The following is an 11,443-nucleotide window of genomic DNA, read 5'->3' as shown; positions in this document are numbered from 1 at the left end:
GCCCAGGGCCACGTTATGCTCGGCGCTTGCTTTGCTACTCTTACCCTCTGCGGCAGCTGGCACGGGCCTCGGGTCCCTCTGTCTTCCTTCAAGGCAGTGAAATCTCAGCCCTGGGCAGCCCGTGGGAAGAGCAGCGCGTTGTACCATTAGGGCACGGGGCCGCCAAGCGACCTGGTGCAGCTCGGCAGCCATGTTGGGGCTCAGCTCTCAACGCGGGCAGCGTGCTGGGGATGTCTGCGCCCCTTCTGCATCACAGCATCCTCGCAGGGACCTTCAAGCACAGAGCAGGGGCATCCAGCGGCACCAAGTCTTCTCCTGGCTGGCAGACGCCCCATAGGGTGCTAAGGATGCCCGGTGTGGGATTTAGGCAGGAAAACCTCATTGCTTTGGGGCTGCCATCAGCGGGACGCGGCCATACCAAGCACTCACCCGTCCCAACCCTCAGCCTACCAGCACAGAGCCGCCCACATCCCCGGATTCCCATTGTACCATCCGCAGTGTCACAGCCCCAGCGTGACCCAAGGGACACCATCAGCACGTCCGTGGGAGCTCCAGGGCGTCCGGCTTCCCCGGGCGGCAGCACTAGATGGTGCTGCAACACTGCAATAAACACGGCACTATTTCCCCAGGCTGTAACACTGTGGTGCTGGTGGCCGAGGGCTGTACCTCGCCGTGCACTGGGGTGGCACTGCGGCCAGGAGCCCGACACAGGCAGCAGAGGGACGGCCACCAGGTCACCCTGGAGAGGGACGTGCCCCACACTCTGCCCTTGTGCCGGGCAGGATGAAAGCAGAACCCACTGCAGCCCATCGGGCATCGGACACACGGCTGTCTGCCATCATGGGGCCTGCAGTGGGATTCACCCCTCTGCTGGCTCTTGAGCATGGGCTGGGCCCTCCAACCTGAAAGCCATTTTCAAGGTTCACCTTTACTAACTGGGATGGGCCAGGACCAGCCGCAGCCCACACCTCGACCCCCTCCAAGGGGCTGCTTTACCGGGCACCTCACACTGAGGCCAGGCAGCGTGAAGGAGCAGCTCTGCACGTTGATGTGTGCCAGCAACACCCCAAACCCCGCCTGCTTTGGTGAGCAGTCATGCTGGAGGCTGTCCCACTCATCCAGGTCAGAGCAGATGCTGCACCGGTGACCTCAGCCCGCATCCATCCGGAGCCCAAGCTCTGCAGTCCCACAGCTCCGTGCCAAGCCCTCGGGTGCTCCCAGTTCCACAGAGGTTCTCAAGGTGCAGCAAGAGGAAGGTCGGAAGGTCTGGATGAGGCGGGACGATGGCTACACCGGCAGCCAGGAGGAGCAGACAGAGCAGGCCCTGACCTGCAGCAGGCAGAGCTGGGACGGCCCGATGGGTGCAGCCGCACACAGTCATCCTGCAGTGATCCTCGTGTCCCAGCTGTGTGTTCTTCAGCACCGCTCCACGTCCAGCAGGGCTCACGTTGCTCCTGGCACACAGGGACCCTGGGCACGTTACCTCTGAGCAGCGTGAAGACAGCGAGAGGCCCAGACGGAGCCGTGCAGGTCAGGCTGCCACACAGAGCATGTCCAAGGCAACCTCAAAAGCACCCTCAGCCATAAGGACTCACAGCACTGACCCTGAGGCAGCTGAGCCCCCCCAGCTTTATACCCCTCAGTGGGGCCAGGCTGCCCCGATTGGCTGGCGTTGCTAAATGATGATGACACCGGATTGGCTGGGAGCAGCCAGCCATCCCTGTGATTGGTGGGCAGCTGCTATGGGAGGCAAGGACAGGTGGCGGCTCGCGGTTGGTTGGGGCACAGCAGGCAGCAGCCTGGGATTGGCCAGAGCTGGGTGCTGCTTGCTTGGCATTGGCGGAGGGAACGATGGAGGCAGCAGATAGGAGCAGGACAGGTGGCAGCACACGATTGGCCTCTGGGCTGCAGAGGTGAGCAGGGATTGGCTGCAGTCAAGCAGCTGGGTGTCCCTGCATTGATCATGCACTGAGCTGTGGCCGGTCTCAGCCTGGAGCTGGAGCAGTGCTGCACAGCAGGCTCTGATGGGGACTGCGGGACCGAGGGCAGGAACCTGCGGGCTCCATGCAGACCTTGGGGCCTCACCCCACACCTGAGCCAGGAGCTAAGGAAGTACAGCAGGTAGAAGACTGAAGTCAGACCTGGAGCTGCAGGCTGCGCTACCACCAGTGCCCCAAGCTGTGCCCATTCTCAGCCTCCAGGTGCAGAGCAGGGCTGCAGCGTCACAGCGCTGTGGATCCTGCCCCCAGCAGCCCCTCTGCTGCAGGCACCGCTCGCATCATTTGCTTTGCAAAGCAGCCAGCAGCCGCTCTGAGCACACACAGGGCAGGGCTGTACTATGGATCACAGCCATGCAGAGCTGCTGGTCCTGCGCTGTCACAGCCCAACGCCCCATAGCCAGACAGGTAGTGCACGGCAGGATGCGATCTGAGATCACGGTGCTGAACCCGCTGTGCCAACAACAGTTATCCCAGATCATTAGAGGTGAGGGAGGAGACTGAGCTTATTTGGCACCTGGTGTAAATATGGGGCAAGCAGGCAGGCCGCTCCTGGGCTGCACCACAGCCTGTGCACTCACTGCTGCTCTTCTTATGGGTGCTTTTTAAGAATGAAAACGAGCATCTCAGTGCCAACCCCAGGGCCAAAGCAGCCTGGCAGGGAAATGGACTCACTCATCCAGCTCAGCTCCAGCAGCCTGGAGGAGGCAGTAGCTGTGTTAGGAGCAAAGCAGGGGGCACAGCCTGCAGCCCCGGGGTTTAGTTGGGTTAGAGCAGACACGCAGCCCACACACCACCAGCACCGCAGCCCTCAGACACAAGGCTGGGCACCAGCCCTTCTCCTCCCCCCCCCCAAAGCTGCCCAACCAGCAGCTCCCTAAACAGCTCCATCAACCATTGCCATACAGAACCAAGGGCAGGTTCCTCCATCCACAGCAGCACCACACACAGCATCCAGCCTGACCCAGAGCACAGCCCAGAACTCACCCCCCAAATCTCTCTCAACCTTAAAGCAAAGAACTGAAGGGGACAGAAAGAAAAGGGAAGGGTGGAAATCAAAAACCAACCAACCAAGGAAGGAGCAACGCAAACACAAAGCAGCGCTTTGGGAGGCAGCCGGGTTAGGACAACTCAGCAAAATAAAATCCCGTTTATTGTTGGACAACATCGTTTCACACATACAGCAAACAGGCCAAAATGGGAAAAAAAAGAGAAAATAAATCAGAAAATAAATCAAATGATAAACAAAAATTACCCCAAAAAAATAAAACGGCGACTTTGTGGACAGGAAAAAAAAAACCAACCAAAATAATAATAAACAAAAACCCCCCTTTGTTTTGTGTGTCTCTTTGGCCTTTGCCACCTCATACAAACCACAACCTATGGTACAGCTAAAGTACATACACAAAAAAAAAGTTACTGGAATGCTCAGAATAAGATTGTAAGGTTTTTTTTTTCTTTTTTTTTTTTTTTACTTTTTTTTTTTGCATTTTTTGTCTTTTTTTTTTTCTTTTTTTTACAAGTTTTTTTTTTCTTTTTTTTTATTTTTTTTTTTTTTTGAGATAATGGTGTTTTTTTTTTGGGCCTGGTCACACCACGGAGTAAAGAAGATAAAGGTTAACAAGAGATATACACTTCAAAGCCCCCCTTTTGGTCAATCCGAGATCACTTAAAAATGGCGGACCTCCGAACAATATGTACAAAAATATAAAATGTAAATAAAAAATACAAACAAATTCTCCTTTAAAGTACTTTTAAGAAAGAAAGCAGGGCCTTGAAGTTTTGGTGCTTGGGAGGGGGGCAGGATGGGGCTCTGTGGGAAATGGGGGGGGTTGGGGTTTTAGAGGGGGGGGGGTGTTTCTCTCCCCGTGAACGGGCAAATGGTTTCTATGCTCGTTGAGTGGCAGCGCCGCACCGGGGGGGTGGGATGGGGATCACTCTACTTGGTGAGGATGACCACGGCGGAGATGGGGGAGAGGAAGGGGCTGTTGTTGTGTGTGGGGAGGGCTGCGATGGGAGGGTGGGAGGTGAGGGTTGGGGGGGGGTCCCAGGGGTGAAGAGGACGCGCTGGCCTTTTTTTGTTGGTTTGTTTTTGTTTTTTTTTTTTCCTCCTTATTTAAAAAAAATAATTATAATTTTGCTGCCTAGTCGTCTTCATCAGTTTTCTGCTTCTTGGGATCGACGTCGTCGTCCTAAAGGGAAAGCAAAACCGTGAGGGAAAGGGGACACCACCGAGGTGGGCAGATGTAGGTCTAAATTCCCCTCCAAGGGGGGGATAAGGGATATTCCACAGGGATAAGGGACATTCCCCACAGCACAAAGCCTCCAGCTCCCTGCTCAGGGATGTGAGCACCCCCACCCCATCCCATCCCCAGGACCCAACCCGGGATGAGCACAGTGGGCACACACACCCTGCTAACCAGGGCAGTGAATAAATGGAACCGGGCCACATCCCACAGGGACACTGCTCAGAGGCAATGGAAGTGGATGGGCAGGGCTGGGGTCCCAGAGCCCCAGACTGATGCCTCCTGCCCCGCTGGTAGTTTCCCAAGCCCCCGGACACAGGAAGCCAGGCTGTGCACATACCTCGTCATCCTCAGCTGCCCGTTTGCCTGTGGCTCCCTCAGCTTCATCGTCTTCATCACCATCCTCTTCCTCACCTGCACAAGAGAAGAGGAAGGTGAGCTCCTCTCAACCCCTGGCATCCATTCTCCTCAGCCGGCACCCAGGGAAATGGGGAGTTCCAGGGGCAGCTCCCAGCCAACCTGACCCACGGGCAGAGGGGAAAGGGCACTCACTGCATCCAGCCTGACTCACGCTGAGCAATACCACAAACAGCAGGGGGCACAGAATGCACGCCGTGCTCAAGCACAGAGCAAATACAAGAAAGAAATGAAACGCAGAGAAAGGAAACTCTTTCTAGCGGCCGCCCTGCCTAACTGTTCCACATTACTTCTGCTTCCCTTTGCAGCGATTAGGGCGTCTTTAATGAGTTAAGAGAGCCAGAACGTATTAGTTCTGAGTCAGAACACTTTCTAATTATCCGAACGGCAAACAAATGCTCCCACCTTATCTGCAGCTCGGGAGAGGATGAGCGGAGCTCTGGGCTTTGACCCACTTTGAGCTCAAGTAGGCCAGTGGATCAGAGCGACAGCCATCGCTTTGGGCGGCTGTGGGGCATCAAAGGTGAGACTGGAGGTGCTGGAAGAAGAGCCACCACTCGGCTGCCTTCAAGTCTCTTGCGTAACGTGAGACCCTACTAAAACTTCCAGCGTTAAGGCCAGTAAGCTGGCTTTAAACCGCCACACGAGCCACACGTATGGGCAGCTGGGGGGGATTAAGGTCAGCCCATCCTCCTTTCCCCTCTTCTGGGCATATGCTCAGCCAGCGCGCGGCCCATGCTGTGGGAAGGGCCCAGATTAGCTCCCAGCAATGGATCAGCACCCTGCACAGCCAGCGCCCGCAGCGGGACAGCCAGCGGGTCAGGTGACAACACCAAGCTGATTGGGAGCATTTTTAGTTCTTTGAGCAGCTTTGAGCAAAGCAAATAATGAGATGGGACGAGAAGGGCGAGGGAAACTAAAGTATCCCCTCCAGCTCCACTCTGCTGTCAAAAATCTGGGCTGCAGTTTGCCCACAGGTGGTGGAAAAACGCTGATCCGAGCTGTGCTCACTGCTGTTACATCTGCCTCCCACAGCTGCTCAGGTGCAGCTCTGGGCAGGGATCACCCGAGGGCAGCAGGAGTGGAAGGGCAGAGCATGCACGGGATCGCAGCGAGGTGTTGGTACAACGGGAGCACGCCAAGGCTCTGTGATCTGGGCCAGCAGGGCCAGCACTGCGGGACGGCAGCTCCCCGGGCTCATTGCAGCAGTATCCAAGCAACATTCCCACCCCACACATGCATGCGCTGCTCTCCTGGCCGCAGGGGGCACTTTATTCAGAAGCAGGGCTGGCGGTGGATGGGTCGGGATCACACTGATCTGTCCTCAAGGATCCATATATCGGGTGTGAGCAGTGCCACCACTCAGATCTCCAGTCAGCTGGTTCCCAGCGGGCATCAGGGACAGCAGGAAGCTGCGAGCAGAGCACTGCTCTGACAGAGCCTTCCCCACTTATCTCCTGCCCAAAGAGATGCTGGCACAGCGTTCATTACTTTTTCCAGCCCCATCTGCCTGGTTCTCTCTCCCAAAACTAACAGGTTAGTAGGTCAGCACTTCACCGAAAATTCACAGGGGATTAACCCAGTAACTGCTCATCAAGGGCCTCCAGCTCATTCCAGCGTAACAAGAATGGTTTCCTCCCAGCTTTAATGGGTGATAAAAATAAACAATGTTATTCATCCGAGCAGATCTTGGGGGAAAAAAAAACACTAAGCGGGGAGGGTGAGATGTGATTGGGCAAGTGAGTGCTGGACTCCTGGTCACCGCTGCCAAAACCCTATTCCAGGAAGGGTCAGGTCAGGGAAACCCAGGACAGGGGACCAGGGTCAGATCAGAGCCTGCTCGCTGCCTCCGGAGGAGGGAAGAGAGACCCAGGTTCCTCTGCTGCTTCCACAGCACTCAGCTGGGTGAGCGCACCGCATCAGTCCCCACGCACGGTGCTCGGTGAGGGTGCTGGGCTGTGCTGTGTGCCGCAAGGCAAAGCCTGCCTGGCCGCCTGCGCCCTGCCCCACTCACGTTCACGACAGCCACTGCCATCACAAGAGTCAAGGGCAGCTTTTACTCCTCACACGGAAGGGCTAATGCGCTTACTGAGCACAGCGGCGGCACGGCGCTGTCTGGCTGGAGCAGGGAGGAAGGGACCTGCCCTCAACCTGCTGGAAGGGATTCAAGGCTGACTTCACTCCCTGGAGCTGGCAGCCCTGTGCTGCTGAGAGCCACCCCACTGCTGCCACAAGGAGGAGATGCTGCTCTCAGCTCCTGCGGCTCCCCGGGGTCTGGCCAGAGGGGCTGGGGCAAGAGGAACAAGGAAAGTTACCATCACCCTCTTCCTCCTCGTCTTCTTCCTCACCACCTTCCTCTTCCTCTTCATCTACTTCGTTATCAGCCTCCTGCTCTCCATTTTCCTCGTTCTCCTTGGCAAGACAAAACATCACTTAGAAAACGCACTGGGAAAGGGAGAAGGGGGAAGAGATGTTCAGCAGAAGCACGCATCCCCACCTTTCCTTCCTAAAGCACAGCACCAGCCCACGGGAGCCCCAGGCGCGCGCCTCGCTTCCTGCCTGCCCCCACACGACACAGGCAGCCCGGGCATGAAGGATCAGGTCTGTAGTAACTCGAGGCTGCAGCTTTGAGGCCAAGACAAAGTCTGCAGAGGCTCTTGGGACACATTAAAACGAGCAGAGTGAGTTTCCCATAGCACATTACAAATAGGAAACCAATTGGTTTACTTCTATGCAACGTGTTTCCCCATTCAACTGATTGTTACAGTGTAAATACCAGAGTAGTTTTTACCCCTCTTTCTCTAGTGCCTAGAAAGGAGGAAGCGCTGGACACAATCCAGCAGATGGCTTTTGGGGAAAGGATCGAGACACCCAAGCTCCAACCTTCCTTTCTGCACACAGAGCAACTGCTGCAGACTAAGACTCTGTGCAATCTGAGTTCCAAAGGCTCTGCACAGCACAGGGGCGGCCTTTGGAGGATCGACCCCCCCCTCTCAGACTGGGACAAGCTTGTAGCAAAAGCAAGAAGGGGAAGGAGAACAAAAAGTCACTGAAGCGAGGGCTGCCTCCCCCTGCAGACCCAGCCGTACTCACAGCATTGCCGTTGGCCGGGGCATCTCTGCCATTTTCTGTTTCTTCAACAACTTCCTTCTTCTCTTTTAGATCCTGGAAGGAGCAGAAAAGCAGAGTCACCCCAAGTCCAGATGCCGGGCCAGAAAAGCTGCAGATCAGGTGTGAAAGATGCGGTCCAAGAGCACCCAGGAACTTGATTCCCTTCACACACCGATTTGCCCTGTGATTTGGTTGCCACATTCTGGCTCATTCTTGCCAATACATGAGAGTGGGGGTGAAGTTCAATCCGAGCGCACCCACCTAAGAACACACCGCTGCATTTCACCTCCGAGCTCCCGAACACGCGGGCTGGCTGCCTGCACGCACTCAGCAGCACTGCTGGCAGATCCCCCATCCCAGCACAGTCCACGCAAGCTCCTGCCATGCCGCAAAGAGCCATCAGCCCCACTGAACGCAGGCTGCACCGCCCCAGGGCTGCGAGCATCCACGGCTGCTCAGTGCTTTCACAGCAGGAGCAAATCCCAGAGACTCATTAGCAGAGGCTGCGCTCTCTGCCCTGCCTGGGGAACATCGCTCAGCACGCATTATGTGCCTGAGCTTCAGCATTATGTGCCTGTGCTTTGTCGGAGCGGTGGAGAGGAGGGCTCCGGGATCCATCTCGCAGCACTCAGTCTAACAGGATGGGGCGGGGGAAGCAGCCTATTTTTGTATCGCTCCAGAGCCGTCCCCGCTGACTTCGGTTCAAGCCTCCGCCACGAGCAGAGCGAGAGCTGGTGTGCTTTTGCTATTGATCACTGTCAAAACGTCATGCCAAGTCGCTTGGCAAACAGGCTGCGAGGATCCAACTTTATGTTCCTGCATAAAGAACACTTGGATTTAACACTGGCATCCTCGGCGCGCATCCTCCTCCCCTTCTGTTCCTCCATCAGCCAAAACGAGATCCTCCAGCACAGGCACAGCCAAGGGAAGCAGAGGGGCCCTTCCCCAGGGCCGCACGGAGCCGAAGGTGCTGGCAGCCTCCAGCTCGCTGCACACACGGGGCTGTGGGAGGGATGAGGTCGCTCTGCAGCCTCCCTGCAGCCACGGGGCACTTTCACTCCTGCCCCACTGCTGCCACTTCCGCGTGGGAACGCGGCCGGCTGTGAGCACGGCACCGTGGAGGGGCTCACAACACCCGGGGCTGTACACAGTGACAGTACAGGGACGCTGGTAGGGGCACCCCTCACCCACCTTAAGTGCCACTTCTGCAGCCAGCTCTGCGCTTAGCAGAGCAGCACCCCAACAGCTGGAACGGCCATGGAACAGCCCCCTGCTGCCATGAACAGCCTCCTGCAAAGCACCCAAGCTGCCTCCTCCGCACAGCCCAGCCCCACTGCAGGCCTTCAAACTCCCTTCCCTTACTCCTGGAAGTTGATCACAGTCCCTTGACCTCACCCTACAGCCGTGATACCTCCCAGGCACTCCAACACCAGAACAGCACAACGCTTCCACAGCTCCCAGAGCTCACTGTGCCACAAACCCTTCTGCAGGGCATTGACTCCTCCTCGGTCCCGCAGCCCTGACCCTTCCCAGCCGCATGCCCACGGGGTGCCAGGCAGGATGCCAGAGCTGGCAGAATGGCTGCATAACAGCACCGCGGCTTCTCCCATTGCCCAGGCAAGTCCAAGAGGAGCAGCTCGGCGCACGCAGAACCCAGCCGTAACAGAGGCTGTCATTACAGTTAGTGCAGGGCACGGCGATGTCGTGTGCTCACACCCCGCTCCCACCGGCCCCGCGGATGGCGGCTGGGCGCCCGTGGGAGCGCTGCGGGCTCCGCCTCCCGCCGGCAGGGGGCGCCCTTCCGGCCACGCGCCCCGCCGCCTTTCAAACCGCGCGCCACTCTCCGCGTCCTCTCATTGGCCGCCCGCCAACGCGCCGGCTCGGCGCCCCGAAGCGAGCCGGGAAACGTAGTCCCGTGCGGACTGCAGCTCCCGGCGGGCAGCGCGGGCAGGGCCGCACGTGGTGGGCGCCCCGCGGCACGGCGGCGGCCGGGGGCGGCGCTCGGCACGGAGCCGCCGCCCGGGCAGGGCGGGACCCCCCAGCCCGCCCTGACGGAGAGAGCGGCCGCCGAGCGGCTGCCAGCCGGGAGCGGAAGGAGGGGGGTCACCTTGCCGCCGCGACCCCGCCGAACGAGCCGGGGCGGACGCGGCCCCCCGCGCCGGGAAAGGGCAGGGGAAGGTTAACGGCGAACCCGGCCCCGTAAAGGCGGGGGGGTTCCCGACCCAACTCGGGCCGGGCAGAGCGGGGGCGGCGGGGGCAGAGCGGGAAACAGAAGTGAAATCGAAATGCGTCCAACGCAGGGCTTTAACAACACAACGCGGCGCTCAGCTCCCTCCGAGCTGCTTCTCCCCCCCTCGCTCAACCCAGCCCCGCTGCTCAGCCCCGGGAGCGGCAGCGACCCGCTGACCGGTTACCGGCCGGGTAAGACGCAGCCATCCCCGAAGCCATCCATCCATCCATCCATCCCCCGCCGCCGTTCCACGCACGCAGCCGGATCCCCCCCGCAACTTCCCCTCGGCACAACGGCGCTGCGGAGCGCGGCACGCCGCCCGCTGGGAAGCGCAGCCCGGGCCCGCCGTGCCCCCGGGGACCGCCCGCAGACAAAGGCGGCCGTCGGGATCGCGGCGGGGCCCCTCGGAGCGCCTCTCCGCACCCCGGGGCTCCCCCCGGCCCCGCGCTATGAGCTCCCGAGCGCTCTCGGCGGCCCCGGCCGTCCCCATCCGCACACACCGCAGGCGGAACAGCCCGCCCGGCCGCCTCGTTATTTATTATCCCCCCATCGCCATCCGACGGGATCCGCGGCACTCTCCGTTACCGTCCCCATCCCCCCCTCAATAAAACCCTCCGAGAACAGCCCCAAGTTTCCCGCTGCTGTCACTCCCCGCAGCCAACAGACCGCACGGAGCGCCGCTCGCCCCCTCGCCCCCCCCCGCCGCCCCTTCCCGACCCCCCGTTGCGGGCCGGCCCGGCGCGGAGCGTTGCAGCGCGGGAGCCGAGCACGTTTAGCGCACGCGGGAGACAAAGGAAGGCGGGCAGCAGCTCCGCGCGGCGGCGGCGGATCGGCGTGGAATCGCGGAACGCGTTGAGCGGGGGCGGGAAGGAAGTCAATAGGAATAACGAGAACAACACGGGCTGGAACTGAACCGAAAAACAGACCATTAATATTAAAAAATAATAATAAAAATAAAAAGGCACGGAGCGGAGCGGCAGCGGACTGCGGCGGGGGAGGGAAAAAAAAAGAAGGCGAAAACGAGGAGCCGAGCGGACGGAGCGGCACGAGGCGCGGCGGGACTCACCTTGGCGCAGATCTCGGCGCTGGTGTCCACGGCCGTGTCGGACATGGCGGGGCGTGCGGGGCGCGGGGCTGTGGCGGCGCGGGCGGCGGCGCGGTAGAACAATGCCAAGATGGCTTTGCGCGAGCCAGTGGGGACTCACGCGGCGCCACGGCCCCTCTTATAGAGCCGGGGGCGGCGCGCGCGCTGCCCCGCGCCGCTCCCATTGGCCGCGCGCGCCGCGGCCGCCCGCTCCCATTGGCCGCGGCGCAAACAATGGGCACGGCCGCTTAAAGCGGCAGGCGCCCGCCGCCACTGCGGTGATGAGTTCGCGCCCGGCCTCAGCGTGGGCGAGGCGCGGAGCTGCGGCCCCGCCCCGGCCCTTCCCCTCCCCTCCGCG

General features: G+C 59.7%; 1 protein-coding gene across 4 annotated transcripts; it reads right to left on the bottom strand.

The window, feature by feature from the left end:
• Nucleotides 1–3,097: 3,097 nt before the first annotated feature.
• On the bottom strand, nucleotides 3,098–11,224 carry PTMA (prothymosin alpha). 4 transcript variants are annotated; one of them, XM_072344581.1, is made up of 5 exons: nucleotides 11,068–11,224; nucleotides 7,754–7,825; nucleotides 6,976–7,072; nucleotides 4,584–4,657; nucleotides 3,098–4,189 (listed from the first exon to the last, which is right to left on the bottom strand). In XM_072344581.1, the coding sequence occupies exons 1-5, from the start codon at nucleotides 11,110–11,112 to the stop codon at nucleotides 4,142–4,144; spliced, it is 336 nt and encodes a 111-aa protein (XP_072200682.1). In that variant the 5' UTR covers nucleotides 11,113–11,224; the 3' UTR covers nucleotides 3,098–4,141. The 4 variants fall into 4 exon arrangements, with proteins under 4 accessions (XP_072200682.1, XP_072200684.1, XP_072200683.1 ...); XM_072344583.1 differs by having other exon boundaries at nucleotides 6,982–7,072; XM_072344582.1 differs by having other exon boundaries at nucleotides 6,976–7,069.
• Nucleotides 11,225–11,443: the final 219 nt, after the last annotated feature.

The sequence above is a fragment of the Excalfactoria chinensis genome, chromosome 9 (genome assembly GCF_039878825.1).
Source record: "Excalfactoria chinensis isolate bCotChi1 chromosome 9, bCotChi1.hap2, whole genome shotgun sequence".
Lineage (NCBI taxonomy): Eukaryota > Metazoa > Chordata > Aves > Galliformes > Phasianidae > Excalfactoria > Excalfactoria chinensis.
Note: the sequence above shows the minus strand (reverse complement) of the source record. Positions and strands in the feature narration are given on the sequence as shown.